The 23,936-nt window shown below is 54.5% G+C and overlaps 1 protein-coding gene across 1 annotated transcript in view; it reads left to right on the forward strand.

Annotated features, from left to right (window-relative positions):
• Window positions 1-23,936, forward strand: part of PARP1 (poly(ADP-ribose) polymerase 1) — a 38,326-nt gene that overhangs the window by 12,008 nt on the left and 2,382 nt on the right. Inside the window, exons 4-20 of the mRNA XM_056134382.1 lie at window positions 330-544; window positions 1,319-1,418; window positions 3,608-3,733; window positions 4,241-4,417; window positions 6,350-6,512; window positions 7,804-7,944; window positions 8,507-8,749; window positions 9,244-9,312; window positions 9,440-9,572; window positions 12,784-12,979; window positions 16,680-16,808; window positions 18,406-18,489; window positions 19,487-19,609; window positions 20,219-20,347; window positions 21,747-21,845; window positions 22,918-23,070; window positions 23,745-23,872. Coding sequence (XP_055990357.1) covers window positions 330-544; window positions 1,319-1,418; window positions 3,608-3,733; window positions 4,241-4,417; window positions 6,350-6,512; window positions 7,804-7,944; window positions 8,507-8,749; window positions 9,244-9,312; window positions 9,440-9,572; window positions 12,784-12,979; window positions 16,680-16,808; window positions 18,406-18,489; window positions 19,487-19,609; window positions 20,219-20,347; window positions 21,747-21,845; window positions 22,918-23,070; window positions 23,745-23,872 — 2,408 coding nt within the window. The remainder of the gene's footprint in view (window positions 1-329; window positions 545-1,318; window positions 1,419-3,607; window positions 3,734-4,240; window positions 4,418-6,349; window positions 6,513-7,803; window positions 7,945-8,506; window positions 8,750-9,243; window positions 9,313-9,439; window positions 9,573-12,783; window positions 12,980-16,679; window positions 16,809-18,405; window positions 18,490-19,486; window positions 19,610-20,218; window positions 20,348-21,746; window positions 21,846-22,917; window positions 23,071-23,744; window positions 23,873-23,936) is intronic.

A 23,936-nucleotide genomic window follows, 5' to 3' on the forward strand; every position in this document is an offset into this window, starting at 1 on the left:
TGTGGGCTCCTCTCCACACTGGCACTTGCTATTTCAGAGGTGCTGTGCCTGCTCCCCAACAGAGGGTCTCCAGAAATGGTAGCACTTCTCCCACTCAGATGCATAGGTGGGGGGTTGTTAGGCTCACCCTGACGTGCATGGAGTCCTGAGGATTGAGGGTGGCATGAAGAGCTGAGACTCCGTCGCCCTTGGTGTGGGATGGGGGTTGGGCACCCCCCCACTGGCGGATGGATACCCCGGCTGATCATGTCCGCTAGGGGTTGGGCTGTCATGTATCTTTCTCGCGTTTGCTTGCTCACTCTCGGTTCCTGCTCGGTGTCTTCCTGCAGGGTGAGGTGCGCCTGTCCAAGAAAATGGTGGACCCAGAGAAGCCGCAACTGGGCATGATCGACCGCTGGTACCACCCAAACTGCTTTGTGAACAAGAGGGAGATGCTGGGGTTCCGGCCCGAGTACAGTGCGAGCCAGCTCAAGGGGTTCAACCTCCTCAAGCCAGAGGACAAGGAGACCCTGAAGCAGCAGCTCCCGGCAGTAAAGGGTGAAGGGTGAGTGGGGAGCCGGAGATCACACTAAAGACTAAAGTCCCAGCTGCCTCCACAGCCCATGGGACCATTCTCGAACACTCCCTGGGATCCTGCTAGGGAGATGAGTGTGTTTTCCTGTTTTCCATCATGAGGGGGAATGCAGGGGTTGCCCACATTACAGCATATTTGCTGGCCAGGCTGGGGCAGACAGGCGCGGCTGTCATTTGTTGGGGCTTCATTTTGGGGGGTTGGGCACAGGACTGGGGCCACAGCCAGCTGGGCTCAGGCATATTGCTGGATCTGTGCTCAGAAATGATTCTCTAGCCATGCTGGGGGACCATTTATGGGGGACCATAAATTGCCGGCGATTTAACCAGGCTCAGACAAGCGCCTTAGCCTCTGTACTTTCTCTCCCGCTCCTCGTAGGGGCTTTAAATGGCAGAGCACTGCAGACGCATCTGAGAACAGACTTTGTACCTAAGCTTTATCTTTGTCCAATCGCTGCCCTGAGCAGAGCTGCTGGAACCTCCAGGTCATCTCACTTGCTCCCAAAGATCCACAGGTGTCCAGCCTCCCCTGGGTTCTGAGGCCCTGCAGCCCCTGGGCCCCTCCTTGGTAGCGGGCTAGTAGTTAGCTGCAGGAGGAAACTGGTTTAGACGGTGAGCTCCCATAAGCCCTTGGGTCGCTCAGGAGCTGCCTCCGAGGGTGATGCAGGGCTGGTTGGCCAGAATCCAGTGAGCACTGGGAGGCATGTCACAGCCATCCCTGGGTTTTCTCTTATATCCCGTGGCGCAGAAAGAGAAAAGGCGATGAGGTGGATGGGCTAGAGGAGGTGGCCAAGAAGAAATCGAAGAAGGAAAAAGACAAGGACAGGAAGCTGGAAAAGGCCCTTAAGGTAAGCCCGGAGCTGGGTCTCCTTTTCCTCCTGTGCTGTCTCTGGAAGCAAGCTGGGTGGGGGTCCTTGCTCTCCAAGACCTAGGAATTCCCAGGTTGGTGGCTGTTGCAGATTTGGGCTTTACCCTCATTTGTTTCTCTTGCCAAGGAATTCTTCTTTGAAAAAATCCACACTGAATTAAGGTGTCAGTTGGGAGAACGCTCCCCACCCCCCTACCCCCAAGACCCAAAACCCTTATTCTCAGCAGCCCCCCTCACCCCCCAGTCCATCCGCCCAGTGCAGCCACAGGGAGGGAGTTGCTGCTCTTTATTACTTGGTTTGGAGCCCACACCTGGCTGTGCTCTTTTTTGTTTGTTTGATTTGGTCACTCACAGGGTCTTGGGGCATTGCTGGCCTTGTGCTGGGGAGTTGACCCTGGCCGTCGAACTCTCCTGGATCTGTTCTGTCAGTTTCCCCTTGTCAGGAAGAAGAGTTCCTTAAGAAAGGGAAGAGGCTGGGCCTGGGGAGATAGCACAGCAGGTAGGGCACTTGCCATGCACATCACCAACCCACATTTGATCCTTCAGCATAGTGAATCTGTGCTACACCCTGCACCCTGCAGGGTGTCATCCAAAAACAAAAAAAAAAAGAAAAAGGAAGAGGCCTGAGAGGAGGAAACTAGCAGTGAATTCAATGGACACTGACCAGAGGACATCATTGGGTCCCTATGTCTGTTACATGTGCATTCAAGCCACATGAAAGTCATGGATCAGTGAACACAGGGTGTGGGGGGAACTCAAGAAAACAACCTGTCTCTTCCCGGGAGCATGATTTCCAAGAACTACCTGCTTCGCTCTGTGTGAGTAGTCGGGCTCTGGGGTGTAAAATTGGATGCAGTTTCTGATCTGATTCCAGTTGCTCGATGAGAAGCACAAATTTGGGCCAGAGAGATGGTTCTGAGGTCAAGGCAGTTTGCTTGCAGCAAAGGTGGATGCCCAGCACTGCATATGGTCTGGTCCGCTGAGCATTGCTGGGGGTTGGCTGAAAGCCAGCATGTGTGTATTGCAAGTCAGTGCTCTGCTGCAGAGCCCGGCCCTGGTGTTGTGGTAGATACATATAGGGCCAGGGCAGATAAGGTACTTGCCTTGCCTGTGGCCGGGGTTCAGTCCCCATCACCTGAGCCCTGCCAGAAGTGTTCCCTGAGCATGTCACCCCAAAACAAGAAACAAAAAAATGTCTTTCATGCAGCAGGTCTGGTGTGGGGTGGCCCTAGTGCTATTTTGTGCTAGGCATTTGAGGTTGGGTGCTGTCTGCCCGGGACTGTGGGTGTGATTCTGCTCTCTGCTCCTCACCCTGGCTGTTCCGCCCTGCTTCTGCCCCCGGTTCCGGTGGGGAAGTAGTCAGTGTTGGTGTTGCCTGTGTCCCTGCATCTGGGATGCTATCGGAAGGGGGTGTCACGTGTTGTACAATTGTATCCTCCCCTTCTGTAACTGAGAGCAGCTGGGCACAGGGGCCAAGGGGTGTCTGCATTTCCTGTCCTGATTTGTCGATGCGGGGTCTGAGATTGACTGAGGCCTGCACAGCTTAACCTGCCGCCCTGGAGACCGGGTAGGCGGAGGCATTTCCAGCAAGTTGTGGAGGGTAAACGATAAGACCCGCTCTCGCGCCTTGGAGTAGGTGGCAGTGCATGAAAGGCAGCTTTGAGTTTGCTGTGGGGTGCTGGGAAGTGAACACCACTGTGAGCTCCGTCCCTGGCCGCATCATAGATTCTGAGTTGCATTTTCTGGGGAGCTGGGGTCTCTTCCGGAGGTGTGCCGTGCAGGCTTTCAGTTGGGTGGGGGCCGGCCAGCACCTCATCCTGTTTTTTCACAACTGAAGACACGTCCAGGACTGCAGACGCATCCAGGACCAGCAGTTAGAAGCGAGGCCGGTTGCCAGGGGCCACCATTAGGCACTTGTCATTTCCGGGAGACTAATCCCAGGGTCCTCGGTGCCTGAGCTGCCACCTTCCCTGAATCCACAGGAGTAGCACATGGCAGAAAGTGATGAGATGGGCTTTGGCTTGGCCTTTTCGCTCTCTGGCAAGAATGGGTGGGTGGATCCCTACACAAGAAGACCCCAGTGGGACGTTCTCTGACTGGGCGTCTCTCGGTAAAGAGGGGAGAGTGTGTCTCAGGGTGTCTTGGTTCATTGCTGGCTCTTGTCCCCAGGCCCAGAGTGACCTGATCTGGAACATCAAGGATGAGCTGAAGCGGGTGTGTTCCAACAGTGAACTGAGGGAACTGCTCAACTGCAACGATCAGCTCGTGCGCGCCGGAGACGCAGCAGAGAGTGCAGTGAGTGAGCGAGGCGGGGGAGGGGGGCTCCTGTTTTCTGGCTTATGGGGGGAGGTGCTCCCCACTGGTTTTTGTGGGGCTGTGAGAGATGGGGAGACTCACAGCTGTATTAACCCTGGACAGAGGATTCTGGTGATCACTGAAATGGTCTGTGTGGGTGCCACATGCATGACTTGGCCTTGGGGCTCCTTCTGTTGCCCCCTGCCCAGGCTCCCCAGGGCTCGGGGTGGGGGTGGCCTGCATCTTCTCAACCCTCTTTCCGGCCAGCTCCTGGCTAAGTGGACGCTTCTGCTGGGCACTGGCCCTAGATGCTCTCGACTCTCCCTGTCTTTCGGCAGCATGAGGTGGGAGGAGTCAGGACAAGGAGGAGCTCAAGGCAGAAAGTTCTCCACCTCCCGCTGTCCACTGGGTGCCCAGGGCTGGGGGAGCGACAGAGCCTTCTATCCCTCTCGATTCCTGTCCCAGGGGAGTAGCTCCTCCCCTGATGTGTTTCTTGGCCGCCTGCAGCTCCTGGACCGCGTGGCAGACGGCATGGTTTTTGGGGCGCTCCTACCCTGCAAAGAGTGCTCAGGCCAGCTGGTCATCAAGAGCGATGCCTATTATTGCACCGGCAACATCACTGCCTGGACCAAGTGTCCGGTCAAGACGCAGACACCCAGCCGGAAGGACTGGGTGACTCCGGAGGTAAAGGGGGATGAGGGGAGATCCTGGGTTCTGTTGGTAGAAAAACGTGGTCCTCCCTTCTGGGATTGATTGTCTCGTCTGTGTCCTTCGGCCCCAGGCCAAGCTCAGGGGACATGACGGTAAGCAAATGGATCGCCACTTCTGACGGATGTTTAAGTCTGGGCCTCAGTTTTGGGGGAGAGCGGCGGCGTCGGGTCTAGAGTTTTAAGTGTATTGGACTGTGGTCAATCCTTCATAAGTGAGGCTGCGATTTCAGTGCGCAGCGTGATGACAGCACCTTGGGCTGGGGCCCTCACTTGGAGCCATGCCAGAGAGGAGCTGTGCCTTGGGGGGGGGGGGGGGGTCAGGGGGCTGCTGGACTGGCCTTGCACCTGGGGGTGGGTTGCAGGAGTGCCTGGTGAGCCCTCAGTTCCCAGCGGCCCCCGCTGACTGGCTGCTGGCTCCCTGACCATCTGTTTGCAGTCTCCAACCTGCTCCCTGGACCTTGCACACACTTTGAATAATTGCTGCAAAACAAACGTGACCTCGGCATTACCCTCACCTGCCACCAGTACTACTGAAATATTTTCTCTGGGTTTTTTTGGGGCTGTGCAAACACAAGAGGCCCTCTCAGGCTCTTTGAATCCCTCTTTCTCTGAGAGCATATGAGGACTTAACGTGAGCTAGTTCGTAGTCTCAAAGTCTGTCTGCCAAGTGCATTGCACCTGTGAGTACTTGAGAGCATTCTGCTCTCCAGATTGAGTACTTAGTGCTCGTAGGGAGTTGCCTGCCCCACTTGGCGACCATGCAGACCCCAGGGGTTGGGCCTATGGAGTCACCGTCACCTCCTGGCCTTGATCCAGCTCCAGCAGCCATTTCTACTTATTTCCTATGCCCCATGTTAAATGGCCCTGCCCTGGGCCCTGGCCCCAGCACTCCCAGCATTAGGGAACTATAGACCTGGGGGTCCTGTCCTTTTGTCTGGGGGCCACACCCAGCGGTGCTCAGGGCTTTCTTATGGCTCTGCTTTCAGCTGTCACTCTTGGAGTGCTCAGAGAAGCATATGTAGTGCTGGGTGTGGTACCTGGGTCAGCTGCATGCACGGTGGGTGTGAAAAGGCAACCCACTGCACTCTCTCTTCATCTCCTGGACCTGGGGGTCTCCGAATACCCCAATAGGTCTGTCATATTTTCTTGCTGAGGCAGCTCCCGAGTCTCTGGGTATTGGCTCGGTTAGCAGACACTGCTGCTGAGCAGTCCTCCCAGACTTGTTAGACATCTGTCCCCTCACCATGCCACGTTTCCCCTGTATTAGTCTTAATACAGTTCCAACTTAAGAGTTCACTCTTAAGATGAAGACCCAAGCTTTTCTCAAGGGCAGACCTGTTTTCCCTTTTAGTGTAAGGGGGTACTGTGTTGCTCAGCTTATGTTGGAAACCTGTGAGTATAGTTTGCCTCCACTATCTTGAAGTAGAACATTCCAAAGGGGGTTGAGGGGATGAGCTCAGAAATTCTGTGACTTCATATGAAAAGTTTTTGGTTTTGTTTTTGGACCATACCCAGCAGTGCTCAGGGGTTAATTCTGGCTCTGGTCATGGGGATCACTGCTGGTGGTGCTCGGGGAACCCTATCCCATGCTGGGGGTCAAACCAGATCAGCTGCATGCAAGACAAGCATCCTACCTGCTGTACTATCGTTCCAGCCCTAAAAAAAAATTTGAGTGTTCCCAGGCCCCCTAAAATCCCCTTCAAAACCACCCAAAAAGGAGCTGTGCCCCCGTCTCCTTTCTGATCTCAGGGGAGACTGTTCCTGGCTTGAGGGGAGCAAACTCAGCATGAGGCATGGGGGCTAGAGAAGTGCCGAGTCCTCTCAACATTGGTCTTGGCTGTGGGGTGCAAAAACCGCAAATTTCCAGCGAGGCTGGTTTCTCATCTCTAATAAACATGTTCTTCAGGAATTCCGAGAAATTGCCCATCTCAAGAAACTGAAGATCAAGAGGCAGGATCGGATCTTTCCCCCCGAAGCCCCCACTCCTGCCGTGGCAGCAGCACCCCCACTCTGCGAGGCCGCAGCCCCGGCCCCGGCCCCAGTAGAGCCTGTGAACTCAACTCCACAAGGTAGGGCTGGGGAGGGCAGAGCCCTGATCTGCAGAGCTGGCCGCTGGCCACCCCCAGGTTCTGCCCTGAGAAAGGCCTGCGGGCAGCCTTCCTGGGACCAACCTTCCAACCCCAGCACTCATTTCCCTGCCTAGTCTCCATCTGACATCCTGCGTCTGCCGTGACGCCAGCTAAGCCCCCACTGCAGGACAGAGTGGTCAGGAAGAACACTGCAGTGCAGCTCAGGCAAAAGCAAGGGTGCGTTCCCAGAGGGGCGCGCGCCCTCCTGCAGTCACCCCGAGGCCCCTGTGTCTTTACAAGCTGGGCCGCCTCAGCCTCACCCTGATCCCTTCCCGGCCTCCTGGGCAGCATCCTGAGTCCGCTGTGGTCCAAGAGCACATGGATGGGGGCCGGAAGGCAGGCGGGGGACTGTTAGCAGCATCCCAGGCCTCTGAGGGGGCCTCGGCCAGCAGCCAACTAGGCCCTCAGTGTCCCCATGGGCTTCACCTTGCCCAGCTCTTTCTGGATATGCCCTGCTGGGCCCCATTCCTGGGGCAACACATACAAGCTTTCTGTCCATCCCAGTGCCTTCTGGCCTGGGGTCACTTGTGGGGCCCTAAAGCTGCAGCTACTCTTCGGTCAACTTCCTGTGGTTCTGCTGGCCAGACCTTTGGGTGTCTACTTGAACCAGTCAAGTTTGGGGTGAGGGTGCTACCCAGGGTGGCACTCCTGTCAAAGCCTGTCCCTGCACCTACACTCCCATCTGAGTGTTGGGCGTAGATGTAAGTAATAAATACAGCTTAAGAGTTGCAGCTGGGGTTGGAGAGAATGTCCAGGGGTTAGGCACTTGCTTTTGCACACAGCTGACCGGCACTAAGTAGGGTCCCCTGAGCACTGCCAGATGGGACATACAAAAAAAAAAGAACCACCCAAAAACGAGCTGCAATTTGTTTTTACGATGAGGTGGGGGGGGGGGGGGGTAGAGATGGGTTCACACACACAGCCCCTGTTGCCTTAGTCCCCTGTGCCCAGGTGCCCAACCCCTCTCCCCTCCACTCCTGTCCTTCCTGTGGAAGAAACAGGCAGACCCTCAGGGTCTATTTACTGGCTGGTCTCCACCTTCCCAATAACTCATTGGTATCCATAGACTAGTGCCCGGGCAGATGCCCCAAGCAGGGGGCTGAGGTCCAGGGCTCTGTGGCCTGGCCTGTCCCTGAGGGTTTGGTGCTTTGCCTCATTGCCCAGCCCCCACCCTGTACCCTGCTCCCCTCTTCTGGGAATATGAGTCTATTTGTCTGCTGTCCTACCCCAGATAAGCCCTTGAACAATATGAAGATTCTGACACTCGGAAAACTGTCCCAGAACAAGGAGGACGTGAAGGCCACCATTGAGAAACTGGGGGGCAAGGTGACGGGCACCGCCAACAAGGCCTCCCTCTGTATCAGCACAAAGAGTGAGTTCCAGCTCCACTCTGAGCTCAGGGGGAGCGTGGGGTGGGGGCAGGGGTGATCTGTCTTGTGAGTGCCCCGGGGCTCTGTGTGGCCAAGTGCAATATGGTGCAGACAGCATCAGGGCTCAGGGTCAGCAGGAAGGAAGCAGTGCTTGTGGACGTGTCATACCTGTCTCGTGTCCCCAGTCACCGCTGCAGGCCACTACTGAAACCGTCGGCTGCATGCCCTGCCCTGGAAGGCCCTGGTAGCTTCTCTCCCAAAAGCGCACTGCTTCGGTGCCTGTTGGGAACAAACAAGCTGTTTGCATGACAGTTCCTATGTTCGCAGCTGTTGCTACTTTCTCAAGCGCTCAGAAATACTTTTTCCTATTCAGGACTGGTTCGCCCAGGGAGTCCTGGTCCTGTCTGGGAGGGTTGGGAGAAGGCAAATGGTGCCCTACTTTAGATGCAGGGGAATATTGCATGGGAGGGAAAGAAGGTCTTGTGGGTCGGGGAGGGTACTTGGAATCCCCTGAGTGCAGGTCTGACTGCGCCGTTGACCTTTTCTGTGTTTCCTCCCATGCAGAGGAAGTGGACAAGATGAGCAAGAAGATGGAGGAGGTGAGGGAGGCCAACATCCGGGTGGTGTCTGAGGATTTCCTCCAGGATGTCTCGGCCTCCACCAAGAGCCTTCAGGAGTTGCTCTCTGCCCACATCTTGTCCCCTTGGGGGGCTGAGGTGAAGGCAGAGCCCATCGAAGTCCCTGCCCCGAAAGGAAAGTCAGGGACTGCACAGTCCAAGAAGAGCAAGGGCTCCATCAAGGAGGAAGGTGAGGCCGCAGCTGCCCCTCCTCGCACTCAGGCGCCAGGCAAGGGGCCAGAGAGATGTATGTGGGGAGGACGTGCATGTGGCCAGTGCTGCTGGCACTTCATTGTTTGTGCACGGGGCCCATGCTGCCTCCCAGGTGTGGACTCTCGCTTCTAGGGGCTCCCGGTCCAAAGGAGATTTGCCTGACAATCTGAAACCTTTTATTTCCCCTGGTTCAAGTGTCTATGTTTTTGCAAAGAGGATTAGGTTGCATCCCTGGCGTCCTACCTCCAAGTAGCACCGGGTATGATCCCTGAGCACAGCAGCAGGAGTCTACTCTGAGCACCACGATGGGGGACCAGGGTATTTGGGGACAGTTCAGTTTTCTCAGATTCGTTTTCTGGGAGCATTTGGCAGGGCCTGTGGGGTGCTGGGGAGGTACCTGCGGACCGCCAACTTGGTCTGCCCTCCTTCCCCCACCCCCCGAATCTCACCTTTAACGCTTCTCTTTCCCAGGAGTCAACAAGTCTGAGAAAAGAATGAAGTTGACTCTGAAGGGTGGGGCCGCAGTGGATCCAGATTCTGGTAAGCGGCACTGTGAGGCTGGGGGCAGGGGGCACCTTTGCCCCCCTCCTCCAATCCTGAGAGCCAAGGCATCTTGTGGGGCCCGCCTGCTGAGCCCTCCCTGAGCCCGCTGGCCCGTCTGTGGCAGGTCTGGAGCACTCGGCGCATGTGCTGGAGAAGAATGGCAAAGTGTTCAGTGCCACCCTGGGCCTGGTGGATATCGTCAAAGGCACCAACTCCTACTACAAGCTGCAGCTCCTGGAGGACGACAAGGAGAACAGGTACGTGCTGGGAGCGCAGTGCCCCACAAGAGGAGGGACCTGTTGTTAGTGCTGTGCGATCAGCCTCTGAATGCGGGGGGTGTGGGGAGTGAGAGGTGGTACTAACTGGCCAGCAGTCACCAAGATCACCTGCCTAGGGAGGCCAGAAGGAGGGCAGGAAGGATGCCACCGCTTCTACTGACACCCCAGAGTGAAAATTATTTCATGCGTTAAACCTCTTTGCAAAAACAGGGACGACCCAGGGGGAATAACAGGTTTTACTGATAGTCAGGCAAATCTCCTTTGTACCGGGAGCCCCTAGAAGCGAGAGTCCACACCTGGGCGGCAGCACGGGCTCCATATACGACCAGTGAGGTTCCTCCAGCATTGGCCACCCTAGTGGGTATCAGAAGCCACCCTGGAGGCCACCTAACCTTTCTGAAGAAATGCTTTGTCATGGAGTTTTATGTCCTGCTCTTGGTTGGGATTGGGAAGACAGAAACTGGCTTCTTGCTTGCAAAGCGTTTTTCCCCAAAGTGTGTGCTGTTGCACTGGCAGAAGAGGGGTTTTGCGGGGGTGGTAGCATACCCCAGTCGGCCCCAGTCTGTCCTAGTCTGCACACTGAGACCAAAGTGGCCCAACCCCTTCACAGGGTTCTGGTGCGATTGTGGGTCTACCTATCTTTCGGGCAACTGAGATCCAATGCTTGGTGGATTTTGTTTTATTATGGTACCAGAGATGCAACCCATGATGTTACGTGGGTGAGACGGCCATCCTGAGATCCAGCCCTTTTCCCAGTTTCCAGTGTGGACACTTAAGGTCCGAACATATTTTTAGGAGAACGGATGAGTGGGTGACTGTCTTGCATCACTAACATCAAAAACCCAGCAGAGAACACACAGATACACGCAGACGCGCACATGTGCACATACCTGGGCCACCCAGATTATGCTCAGGAATTACTCCCAGCTCTGTAAAAGGTAAAGGTAAAGGCCCTCCCGTTGATCGTCGATTTGCTCGAGCGGGCCCAGTAACGTCTCCATTGGAGACTTGGTTGTTATTGTGTCTGGCATATCTCTGTAATTAGGAATAATTCCTGGCAGTGCTTAGGGGATCATATGGGAGTCTAGGGATCGAAGCCAGATGAGCCACAAGCAAGGCAGATGCCCTCCCCGCTGTACTGTTTATCTGGACCCTAGGTTTTGGGTTTTGAGCCACACCTGGCAGTGCTCAGGACAGAATACCATACACAGTGCCCAGGATCACCCGCATACAGAACTAAGGCCTTTACCCCCTACACTCTTGCCTGACCCAGAGAACAATTTTTTTTTTCCTTTTTGGGTCACACCCGGTGATGCTCAGGGGTTACTCCTGGCTCATGCACTCAGGAATTGCTCCTGGCAGTGCTCAGGGGACCATATGGGATGCTGGGAATCGAACCTGTGTTGGCCATGTTGGCTGCGTGCAAGGCAAACGCCTTACTCGCTGTGCTATCGCTCCAGCCCCCCCAGAGAACAATTTTACACACTAGGCAGCAGCTGGCAAAACTAAGAAAGCCCCAGTCTCCCATTGACTATCCTGGTTTTAGCTTTAAAGTGTGCTTGAATTCTGTGTCCAGTTTCCTGATACAGCTATGTGCAAGTTCAGGTATGTCCAAGAAAAATTAATGGCTTGATCCCAGAGACTCAGAAACAGATCTTGAAACCCAGCGGCTTTTGTCAGAAATGTGTCCGGACCCCGCAGTAGGTTACTGTCGCCGGGCCACCCCAGGGGGGAATGGGTGCTGTCCCTCCGCCTGCTCCCTCTTGGCGACTTGGTGGCTGTCATCCTCCAGAGGCCATTGGGCAGTCAGGCTTGGGCCCGCAGTGACGAAACTTGTTGGGTCTCACGCGATGGGGGGGGGGGAGGTGGAGCCGGGCCTGTCTTCCCCACCCCAATGAGACCCCCAAGTCATCGCCCACGAATGGCCTCTTTGGCTCCTCATCAAGCTGCTCAACGGCCATGATCCCAGAGACTCAGGAGCAGATCTCTAAACCCAGTGACTTTTGGCAGAAATCCCTCCAGATTTAAGTGTTAAAATTTCAGAACTTCAAAACCACATGGCCCTACTGCAGCCACACGACATCATATGTTATTCATAACCAGCAATAGAACACAAATTGTCTGTTGTTGCCTTTTCAGCAGATCTGAGTGTTGGGGTAAAATCTTAAATAATGGTGGGTCTGGTGTCGAAATAGTGAATGTGATCAAAGTAGAGAGAGAGTAATGTAGAAATCATCTGCCCCACAGGCAGGGGGAGGGTGTGGGATGGGGGTATACTGGGATTTTTGGTGGTGGAGAATGGGCACTGGTGAAGGTACGGGTGTTTCATTGTATGACTGAGACTTAGACCCAAAAGCTTTGTAACTGCTCTCACGGTGATTCAACAAATAAAATTATAAAAAATGGAAAAAGAAAAAAAAAGTAAGGTGGAGTTCATGCACAATTCAATCAGCTAATCAGTGGCTGAATAAATAGCAGTACTCCTACAAAAAAAAGAAAAATTAATGGCAAGCACAGCACGTGTGACTCATTGCCCTTGATTGGTAGGGATGGACATGATGGGGCTGCAGGTGACTTGTCCTGTCCCTCAACCACAGTGTGTCTTGTTGCATTTTGGCCTCTGGTCTGGGCCCAAAGCACTTGGTTATTTTTAGAATAGATCTGTGATGGGTCACCTTGAGCACTGACTCCCAGATAACGCTTGGTATATGACTGTATAGAGGTCAGAGCCTGCAATGCCAAACACCCCCGATCCCCCCTCCCTCCCCCCACCTCCCCAAGTGCTCCTTAAACTTGGCAGTCAAATCCTGTTCTTTGGCATTTTGTTTGTTTTTGGCTTTGGGTCACATGCAGCGGTGCTCAGGGCTTACTCCTGGCTCTGCACTCAGGGATCACTCCTGGTTGGATTGGGGGACCATATTCCAGGTGCCAGGGATAGAATTCTATCTGCTGTGTGCAAGGCGAATGTCTTACCCGCTGTGCTCTCGCTCAGGCTCCTCTTTGCAACACGATTTGAAAGGGCTTTAATTCCTTTTAAAACTTAGAACTTTTGCTTGAATAGAAGGCCTGAGTAGGAGGGTCCCTGGTGGTGGCGTGGTCCCCTGTTGTTCTCTGTTCGTTGCAGCTTTTCTGAGTTGCTCACTCAGGTGAACAGTGGTACTGATACCCGCTGCTGCCCTCTGCTCCACAGGTACTGGATATTCAGGTCCTGGGGCCGTGTGGGCACCGTGATTGGCAGCAACAAACTGGAGGAGATGTCATCCAAGAAGGATGCCCTTGAACATTTTATAAATATATATGAAGAGAAAACTGGGAACAGCTGGCATTCCAAAGACTTCAAAAAGTATCCCAAAAAGTTCTACCCTCTGGAGATTGACTATGGTCAGGTAAGAGGAGGGGCAGCTCATTCATTCTGTTTTTGGTGTGTGTGGGGGGGGGGGGGGGGGGGGGGGAGGGTGTTGGTGTTGGGGCACACCTGGCAGTGCTTTAGGGCTTACCCCTGGTTCTGCACTAAGGGATCACACCTGGCCCAGCTCAGGGGACCATATGGGGTGCCTGAGTTGACCATGTGCAAGGCAAACAACCTACCAGCTGTACCTATCTAAACACATTTTTTTAATAATGTAGGAGTACTGCTATTTGTTCAGCCGTTGATTAAGCTGATTGAATTGGACAGGAATTCCACATTGCATTTTTCTCTTGCTTGTTTCACCGTGAGAGTGTTACAAAGCTTTTATTTTTGAGATTCAGCCATACAATGATAGAACACCCATCTCTCCACCAATGCACATTTTCCAACACCAATATCCCCAGTATCCCCCCCCCCCCCCAGCATCCCAGTCTCCACCCTGCCTCTATTGCAGATAATTTCCCCAATACTCTCTCTCTAAGGCATTATGTTTTACTCGAAATTTCCCACCCACCACCATTCAGGCCTACCTGCCAGGGGCAGACACTAGATAAGCTCATTTTGAGTATCATGAGAGCTTGCACAGCCACAATTATAAATGTAAATTTCTAAATTGTAAATAGTTGGGTTCTAGAGACATCTCTGTATGGTACTAGTCCATTTTGGGATTCAATTGGGAGTCTCTGGGCCAGGGCTCTTGGTGCGCTAAGATGGTCCCCAGACATAAATTGTGCCCGGAGAGGGACAGCCCGGGTCCTCTGCCTTCTGCCGCCATGCAGTCTGGAGATTCAGTCCTGGAACCTGCATACCTGGGCCTTGCTTGTGGAAGCTCTTAGTCACCAGGATTCCATTTGGAGTAGATGAGGAGACTGCACCTGCTCCATCTGGGGTGCCCCGGTGAAATCCAAACATTTGCTTAAAAAAATAAAACAGGATGGGCTGGAAAGAGGACAGCAGGTGAGGTGCTTGCCTTGCACATGGCTCACCCAGGTTCAATCCCAAGTATCCTGTAAGTGGTCCCCAAGCACTGCCCAGACAGACTCTTTAGCGCAGAGCCAGGAGTAATCCCTGAGCATCACCAGGGATTATGTTACCTTTTCTCTGTACTTTTAATATCTTTTTTTTTAAGTGTTTTTCCTAACACCTACCCAAAAATAAAAATTTAGAAACCAGGATCAGAAAGCTTTCCTGGCAAAGTGATACCAAATTTTAAAAGAATTGCTGGCACACAGCTTCCAGAGGGGAAATGGGAACTTGGCCCTCCCTGGCCAGTTCTCCCCACATGATCATTTTGGGGGGGGTTTGTGTGTTTTTTGGTTTTGTTTTGTTTTTGCTTTGGGGCCACATCCGGGGATGTTTAGTGCTAACTCCTGGCTCTACACTGAAGACTCACTCTGGCAGAGGGGGACTGTACATGGTACCAGGATCAAACCTGGGTTGGCTGCCTACAAGGCAAGTGCCCTTCCTGCTGTACTGTCTCTTCAGCCCTGTCTTGTTTGGTTTTTCAACTAAAGAAATTATAAGTAGAGAGAAAGGGTAACACATTCACAAGAGAATATAGATGTCTCCAGAGGTGTCTGATACTAGTTGGATTGCCACCTTTGGCCTCTGTCCAGCAGGGGTCACTCAAGGAGAAGGCCACAAACACAGACTTAAAAATTGAGGGTCACTTGGGCAGCCCTGAGTGAGCATACATGCTGGCCTGTTACTCAATATAACATTGCCCTGTTCTCATTCCTAACACAAGTTGTTTTAAATTGACAGAGACATTTGAGAACAGTTAATCAGCACATCAAAATAGAATGGGTAAAGCAAGAAATTTGAAATAAGAGGTCGATCTATACTCAAAGTATAGAGCAAGGTGATGACAGTTGACAGTTTCCTATTCTGTTTTTATTCATGTTGGCCTCTGTGTCTAGAAAACCCTAAACTATTTCTTTTTTTCCTGGTTTAATTGTTGCTGGCCGTTTATGTTTTTAAGATCTCAGCTTTTTTTGGCCCCAAGTTCTATCCCAACCTTGGAGAGATATATATATATATATATATATATATATATATATATATATATATATGTAGTGTGTGTGTGTGTGTGTGTTGAGGGGAGGGAAGGGTGGGAGGGGGGCGAGGAGTGGTTCCCATACAGAGGTAGGAGAGTCCCAGTAAAAGAAAGGAGTCACAGTTAGAGACAAACATCTCATAAAATCTTGGAGCTGATGGGTAGGGTGCTTGCCTTACATGTGGTTGACCCGGATTCCATCCCTGGCACCCTGTATGTCGAGCCCCACCAAGAGTGAGCCCAGAGTAAGCCCTGAGCACAGCAGGGTGTGGGAGAAAGACTCCAGTTTTAAAGATGCTCTCCTAATCACAAGGGTGATTGATACATTCCAGCTGGAGGCTTTTGTTTTGTTAGGGGGGGGTGAGGAGTATACCCAGTGGTGCTCAAATAATCACCCCTGGAAGACTCTGGGGCTGTATGGGATGCCAGGGATCAAACCTGGGTCAGCCACGTGCAAGGCAAATGCCCTACTTGCTGTCACTCCAGAGGCTTAATTTTTGGCCCCCGAAGGGCCAAATTTCTCATTCCATGTTTCAGCCCTTGAGAGCTGGCAGCTTGGAGAAGCCACACACATGGGCAGGGGTCCGAGCTCTGTGCCAGTTTCTTGCTCCTAAAACAAATAGAAATCCTTACGATCCGATGTTCGGTCCATCGTTGGATGCTGCTGGATCGACTGGGATGTCTGTCCATAGGTGGGGCTCAAATCCAAACTGAGGGGGCCGAGCAAGAATTCAGCAGGTAAGGCACTTGCCTTGCATGTGTCGAACCCAGGTTCGATCCCTGGTACCCCATATGGTTCCCTGAGCCCTAACCAGGAGTATGCCCTGAACACTGCTAAGTATGGCCAAAAGCAAAAACATAAAATTAATCTGAGCAGAGTTATGAAAATTTCAGAGCAGGATGGTCTCAGGGTTCTGCGTGTTGCGGGGTAGTGGTGCTTTTCAGTAAGCAGCACTTGAAAGGTGATGAGGCTGGTTGGCTGAGCCTTGGGACCAGAGAGAAGGCAGTACATACGCACAGCTTTGCGCCAGCCCTGGGCTGAGCCAGTGCCAGAGAAAGCGGCCCCAGGGGCCAAGGCCTGCCTTCCACGCTGCCCAGCACATCCAGATTGGACTTGAGTGGGCACTGGGCAGGCTTGCCTGGCAGGATATGTCAGCCAACCAGGGTGGGAGGGCTCGTTCTTGGAGCTGGATGGCGCCACGGCACCTGGAGAAGAAAACGGCAGCCACCCAGATTCCTTCTTGGGGTGCACTTGAGGTGCTGACACGCAACCTCTTATAGCCACCGCATAAATCATTTTGGTTTTTGTTTGTGTGTTTGCTTGCTTGCTTTTTGGGTTCCACCCGGCGATGCACAAGGGTTCCTCCTGGCTCTGCACTCAAGAATTACTCCTGGCGGTGCTCAGGGGACCATATGGGATGTTGGGAATCGAACCCGGGTCAACCATGTGCAAGGCAATTGCCTACATGCTGTGCTATCGCTCCAGCCCCAGCACAAATCATTTTGACACTCAGCCCCATCCTGTGTCCACACTGTCTGCAGCTGAACCCTTCACAAGCCACCACCTCTTGGCTCAGGTGCTTCACTTGCTCCTCATAACGACCTTCTTTTCCCCCCAAAGGATGAGGAGGCGGTGAAGAAGCTAACCGTGAATACTGGTACCAAGTCGAAGCTGCCCGAGCCAGTGCAGAAGCTCATTCAGATGATCTTTGACATAGAGAGCATGAAGAAGGCCATGGTGGAGTACGAGGTCATTGCATGAGCCAGGGCTCGCTTTTCCCAGGGCATGGTGGGGTTCTGGTGACCTGCACTTCAGGCTGAGGCCATGCTGGGCTGCTGGTCTCTCCCAGCCTCTGATTCCTGTGGCTGGGTGCTGGCCCTAGGCTCCAGGCTCCCCTCCTGTGGCCTTGGTAACCTATGTACATGGTTATTTATTGTCCCATCAGGTGAGCCAGACAGGGCTTGGTTCTTCCAGCAAAAGAACCACGGAGAGCTTCAGTGCAACTGGTAAAATTGTGCCCACCATGGGTGGGAGGCAGCTGGGTGTTGGACAGGCGAGCCCTGTCCTTGCTGCAGGGTAAGGGAGGGAGGGTGTGTAGCAGGTGCTCTAGGTGCACCTGCTGACAGGTGCTCCAGCTGACAAATACCTTGCTGCCACTTCCTTCCCTAGTCACAGGGTCCTGAGAACAAGTAGTGAGAAGGGAGAGAACTGGGTGGGCCTCGGTCATTCCCACCCCACCCTTTACCAGAAAGCTGCCTCCCTTCCTGTGTGCCCCCCTTCATGTCCTTTTAGAGGCTCCCAGCAGGGGACATGCCTGAGTGGCAGCCTCTTCCTCTAGAGCCCTGTCATCCTTGGGCACAGGACCGAGACCAATCTGATGTCTCGTGTCTTGCTAGAGAGCAGCCTCAAGTCACTTGCAACCCATCCATGGTGGCTTCGAGGGGATCTGGGTTTCCCTGGTCCTGTCTGCATCAGCTTCCCTGATCAGACCATCCCGGTGGTTCCCACAGCCACTTTCTACTTGGCTTGTTGTTTGGGAAACACCCCCACCAGTGCTCAGAGCTGCACCAGGCTTTGCTCTGGGTACCCTGTGGTGCCAGGGATCAACCCCAAGGTCCTCAGGGCGCTTTCTTGAAGTCTGGGCAAAGTTCTTCACTCTGGTGGGTTTCCTTGGCTCGAGATCAGTTACATAGCTGCTCTCTTACCAGACCCCCGTCTAAGCTGTTTGACTCTCCCTGCGACTCAGGGATCCCCTCACATGGAGGGTGTTCTAGTGTTGAGAGCCTGGGAATAGGGGCACAGCTGTAGGCTCATTATTACAGCCGTCCCCCACTTACTGTTTTAGCCACCCAAAAAGTTGCTCCCACTAAGAGAGGCCACGTAGCCCATTTGGGTGAGTGTTAGGAGTCGCTGCTTCCTTCTTGGCTGTTCTGCCTATGCCTCACTCAGTATCTCACTGGATCACTGGACACTGGGCCTGGAATCTGGAATATGGGATCAGCTGGTCCAGTGGTGGTTCAGCACCTCGGCAGCATCCCAGGCTGGATTGATCGCAGGGGTCAGGGTCTTTTGAAGAAGGAACCCCGTTTTCCAGAGGGGCAGTTAGGCTGAAGGTGAAGGCCTCTTTAGCCAGTAACTGGTGCCCAGGCCATCTGCCTACACCTCCCTCTCGCCCTTTTCTCTCCATAACCTGTCGACTTCCAGGTATTGGTTCCCAAGGTGATGTGAGCAGTTGTGGTAATGAATCTTGAAGCTCTTAGGAGTTGAGGTTTGAGAGAGATCCTGCCCTTTGGCCCCCGGCTGCCGCATGGCGCCCCGAAAGCAAAAACCTGCCCTGTCTCCTCAGATTGACCTTCAGAAGATGCCCTTGGGGAAGCTGAGCAAAAGGCAGATCCAGGCTGCGTACTCCATCCTCAGTGAGATCCAGCAGGTGAGTGGGGCAGGGGAGGCTGAGGTGGGCACAGCCCTGGTAAACCAGCCTGGTTGCTGCAGAGTGAAGACGGGTTATCCTCCCCCAAGTGTGTCCTTCAGAACCGAGCAAGGCTTGTTCTGTGTTACAGGGAAGTTATCGAATAGGAGCTGAGTGTTACCTTTGCTTGTCGTCAATCTCTTCAACCTCTTCCCAGAGCCCAAAGAGAGTTCCCCTTGTATTGTGGTGGTGGGGACAGATTTGCTAGGGAACACACAGAAGAACCCCCAAGCTCATGTAGGCCTGCCCTGGAAAGAGGGCCTGCCCACCTGGGCCCCACTGGGTTCTGCTCAGCCGGAGGTCCCCTGCCTCAGTGCTGCCTCCCGTGGGGGGTGGGGGGTGGGGGCTGGAAGAGCTGCCCCTGCACAGAGCAGGCTGCAGCTTACCCAGCTGCTGTGAGTTCAGGCCTGCGGTACCCCGCCCCCTCACACAGTGGCTGGGCCACCCTGCCCCCTCACACTCCTCCATGCCATGGCTGGGCTGCATCTGAGCCCTGTGGCCCTGCTGCCCACTCAATGTTTCTCTCGCCAGCTCCCTGGGCCTCCAACTGGAGGAATTCTCTGCTGTAAGTGGGAGGTTGCAAGTGTAAGGGGCAAGCCGGATCTTAGATCACTGGGTTCCTTCCCCTCCTCCTTGGGACAGATTTTCAAACCTGAAAAGCCTGGGCGTGTTTTATATCTAAACCCACAAGCCCACCTACTACCACCCCCAGATGTTTCCATGACCCTTCGCCCAGGGCTGAGGGGTCCCCACGTCCCGAATTAGTATTGCTCTCTGTACACATGACATGTCCTATGGGCAGTCCCAGAGCGCTGTGAGGTGTGAAGGCTGGGGATCCCACCCAGCCCGGGGCTGTGACCCCAGCAAGAAGGTCTAGCCTTGGCGGCTCCTGGCTTGAGTGGGCACCAGCCCCCACCTGCCAGGGGCTCAGCCTGGGTTCTTGTGGTCCCTCACGCAGGCTGTGTCCCAGGGGAGCAGCGACTCCCAGATCCTGGACCTCTCCAATCGCTTCTACACCCTCATCCCCCATGACTTCGGCATGAAGAAGCCGCCTCTCCTGAACAACGCGGACAGTGTGCAGGTAGCACCAAGGAAGAGTGGTGGGGGCTCAGGGCTGCGCGGCCGGTCTTCAGGGACGGTCCGTCCCCATTCTAACCCCACTGAACAGGGGCTGGTCCTGAGGGGCTGCCTTTCAGCCCGTGTTTTGGGTTTTTTTACCTCATCCCTTGGCTCTCAGGAATCACTTCCAGCAACGGAGCTCGGGCGGCCATTTGCAATGCCAGAGATCCAGCCAGGGTTGGCCTCGTGCACTGCCCTCACCTTAGTCCCTGGGCCGTCTCTGTCCCCGTGCCCTTACTTTGCGGTGGGGTTTCGGACTAAGGGCAGAGTGATGCTTCTCCCTACCTGTGCTACGCCTCCCAACCCTCCTGCCTCAGCGGGAGGCCAGTGACAAGACTGCGTGTGCAGGACACTTTACCCACTGTCACCATGTCCCCTCCAGCACTTTTCCCACAGGAGGAGATGCCTTCTTGGCATCCCAGGAAGCTTCGGCTGTGTTGGTCGTGGAGCACAGGGGCCAGGCTGCCCCAACCCTCTGGAGTGCCCCTTTCTAGAGCACATTCTTTTCTGGGACTGGATCTCCATTCCCCTCGGCCGGGCTCCTAGCGCTGGTTTTTCTCGCCTCCCCCAGGCCAAGGTGGAAATGCTGGACAACCTACTGGACATCGAGGTAGCCTACAGCCTGCTCCGGGCCAGCTCTGATGACACGGACAAGGACCCCATTGACATCAACTACGAGAAGCTTAAAACTGACATCAAGGTGACAGGGCCCCTCCCTGCCCTACGTGGTCTGAACCCCACAACTCAGAACATGGTTTCCCCAAGGTTGGCCGTGCTTTGGCTCTCCTGAAGAGTCTGTTCGGGCGGATCGCTGGCCACTCTTGGAGCAGTTGTGTGTGTGCCTGGCAGACTTCCTCACCAGGGCCTCGGAAGGCAGCAGGATTGGCTGGGAAGGGCTCCTAGAGAAAGTTCTCCTTTACCTGGGATATCTTGGGTTTTTTGTTTGTATTATTTTGTTTTGGGGGCCACACCCAGCGATATTCGGGTTACTCTTAGGTTAGTGCTCAGGAAGTTCTAGCAGTGCTCAGGAGGACCATATGGGATGCTGGAGATAACGGAACCTGGGTCAGCCATGGGTAAAGCAAGCACCCTACTTACTGTGCTATCACTCCAGCCTCTTTGAGACCATTTCTGTGTTTGGGGATTCATGTGATGACAGTACAGGTGTGCTGGCCACTGGCGTCCCCCCTCAGTGGTGGGGATATATATGCCCAGTGCCCAGCCCCAGCCGTGGCCACATTGGCATCCTGCTCACTGCTGCCGGGAGAGGGTCCTCAGTGCTCCCTGCTGCGCAGGGCTTAACTTGCTCCACAGAGCCTTTGCCCCTTGGTCACCTCAGAGCACATGTGGGGCCCAGACGGTACAGAACACCCAGTGTCACCTGCGTGACTGCGGGCACATCTCCTTTATGACGTTATTTTTTGATGGAGGTTTTCTCTGATAATCTGAAGCCTTTGGTTTGGTTTGTTTTGTTTTGTGCCACACCCCCCACTCAGTGCTCAGGGATCACTTCTGACTGTGCTCCCTGGTGCTCAGGGACCATCTGTGGTGCCTTGGGTCGGACCCAGGCCAGCCACATGCTAAACCAGCACCTTGCCCACTAGACTGTCTCTCCAGCTCCTGAAGCCTTTTCATTTTGCTTTTTGGGTCACACCCAGCGATGTTCAGGGCTTAACTCCTGGCTCTGCACTCAGGAATTACTCCTGGCAGTGCTCGGGGTACCATATGAGATACTGGGAATCAAACCCGGGTTGGCCACATGCAAGGCAAATGCCCTCCCCTCTGTGCTACCACTCCAGCTCCCCTTTTCATTTTGAAGCAGTGAGAAAGACCAGAATTCCTGGATTAAACTTCAGATATGATCATGAAAACAAGAACAGCCTAGCCTCAGCTAGGACACAGTTGTGTTGCTTTCGCGTTGAATCACGTGACCTGTGTGACGGGGTGGAGGCAGCTCAGCCGAAAGCTCTGGGCACACCGGCAGTGGTGCAGTCCGGGAGAGTGACCCCTGGCCCAGGCTTTTTGTGCTGGACCACAGGGTTGTCCCAGGCACCCATGAGGCCAGGGTGCTGCGCTAATGCCCAATACCTGCCTTCTAGGTGGTGGATAAAGACTCTGAGGAAGCCCAGACCATCAGGGCGTACGTCAAGAACACACACGCGACCACGCACAATGCCTATGACCTGGAAGTCCTGGATGTGAGTCTTCTCCTGCCTCGGTGCTCCCCCTCCTCCCCCTCCCCCCAGTGCTTTCCTCCAGCCTGGGCCAGCGGCAGGAGAGGGCCAAAGAACCTTTTGCTTGGCTTTAAATAACCTGAGGAAGTGACTCTTTTGTTTACTGAGGGGAAAAACTAGTAACGCTACGTTTGGGGGTGGCTCTTTTTATTTTTGATGAGAGGTACACCCAGCAGTGCTCGAGGATCATTCCTGGTGGTGCTCGGGGGACCATAGGCAGTGCCAGAGATTGAACTGGGGCTGGCAAATGCAAGGCACATGACTTATCCCTATACTATCTTTCCAACTGCCTTTTTCCTTAAATTTGGTGTGGGATAGGGGCTCCCAACCAGTGCTCAGAAGGCCCAGGGCCCCACCAGTGATGAGCTATTGCTTGCATCCTGTGGTACCAAGGTACCGGGACCACCATGGGGGCCCTAGGGCCGCCAGGGCTGTGCCCTGCAACGCTTGGGAGACCGAGTGTGGCTGGGATTCAGACCTGGGTTAGGTGCATGCTCGGCACACTCCCTAACCACTGTGCTACCTCACAGCTCCAATTCCTAACCCCTAAAGCTGGTGTGAGAATTAGAGTGTTACGGGGCCAGAGTGAACACCCCCCTGGTAAGGCATTTAAACACCTTGCACACACCTGATCCAGGTTTGATGCCTGGCACCCTATATGGTCCTCTGAGCCCCTGTTTTGAGTGGGGTATTCCTGGGACCCATGGTGTCACATTCTGTCCTGGCTGAGCCATACCCCTCCCATCCTAATCTCACCCCCCGCGTGTACACACCGACCTTTAGCTTGAAGCAGTGTGGACAGCACGCCACCTCTCATTTCTAGTCAGAGCTGCCTTTTATTTTCCCTCTGGGTCACACCCAGCAGTGCTCAAGGCTTCCTCCGCCCTCTGCTTGGGGACGGAACCCAGGTCGGCCACCTGCAACCCAAGCACCTTGAGCCATGTGCCCTCTCCAGCCCTCTGGTCAGATCTTTCGGGCGACAAGAGTCCCCGGTAGCCTCGCTCCTCTCTCACTTGTGTCCCACATCTCACCCCAGATATTCAAGATCGAGCGGGAAGGTGAGAACCAGCGCTACAAGCCCTTCAAGCAGCTTCATAACCGGAAGCTGCTGTGGCACGGTTCCAGGACCACCAACTTCGCGGGCATCCTGTCGCAGGGTCTGCGGATTGCCCCGCCGGAAGCCCCTGTGGTAGGTGCCTAGCCTAGGGCCATGTTCCCCCTCCATGGCTCCCTGGGCCAGTGGGATGGGGGCGCCTGTGGCCCCACTAAGCATGCGGCCTCTGGAACAAAAGCCAAGCGTCCAGGCCATAGGCCAAGCTGTGTTTAGACTTGGCCCCTCCCTTGCCACCCCCCCCCCCCCCCCAGCTGACCGCCAGGGACATCCCTGTCTCCCTCTTGAGAAATGTGCTGATGCCTGAGTGATACCCCGGCCAGGCGGCAGGACTCCTGCTGAGAGAGGCAGGTCTTGCAAAAGCCCTCTCATGGACACTTGTAGCAGGGAAGAAGCCCAGGGACAGCAGATACCCCCCAGTGACTTCCCCTCTCGACTTTTGAAGAAAATAGAACAGCAGCCAACCTGTGCAAGGGTTGGACCCATCCCTGTGCCAGGCTCCAGCCTGAGATGTGATTGGTTGACATATTTCATCTTCACGGCCGCTCTGTGAGGTTTGCCCCCCACCTCCCTCGGTTCTGAGAAGGAGGGTCCAGAGAAATTGTTGCCTCCTGCAGCCCAGCAGGATCTACAGGGCCTATCCAGGCAGGCACTCAGGCCATATGCTCACACCCAGGAGCGGAAGTGGGACATTGGACGTGGTATGGCTGAGGCGTCTGGGAGGAGGTTTTCACTGGTCCTTTCTCTTCCAGACAGGCTACATGTTCGGTAAAGGAATCTATTTCGCTGACATGGTCTCCAAGAGCGCTAACTACTGCCACACGTCTCAGGGAGACCCCGTCGGTTTGATCCTGCTGGGAGAAGTCGCCCTTGGAAATATGTGAGTTGGCTGTGGAGCTGGGCGACAGGCAGGGTGCGGGTGGGAGGGAGGAGGCACCCCTTGG

This window comes from Sorex fumeus, unplaced genomic scaffold (assembly GCF_029834395.1).
Source record: "Sorex fumeus unplaced genomic scaffold, SorFum_2.1 ptg000007l, whole genome shotgun sequence".
NCBI lineage: Eukaryota > Metazoa > Chordata > Mammalia > Eulipotyphla > Soricidae > Sorex > Sorex fumeus.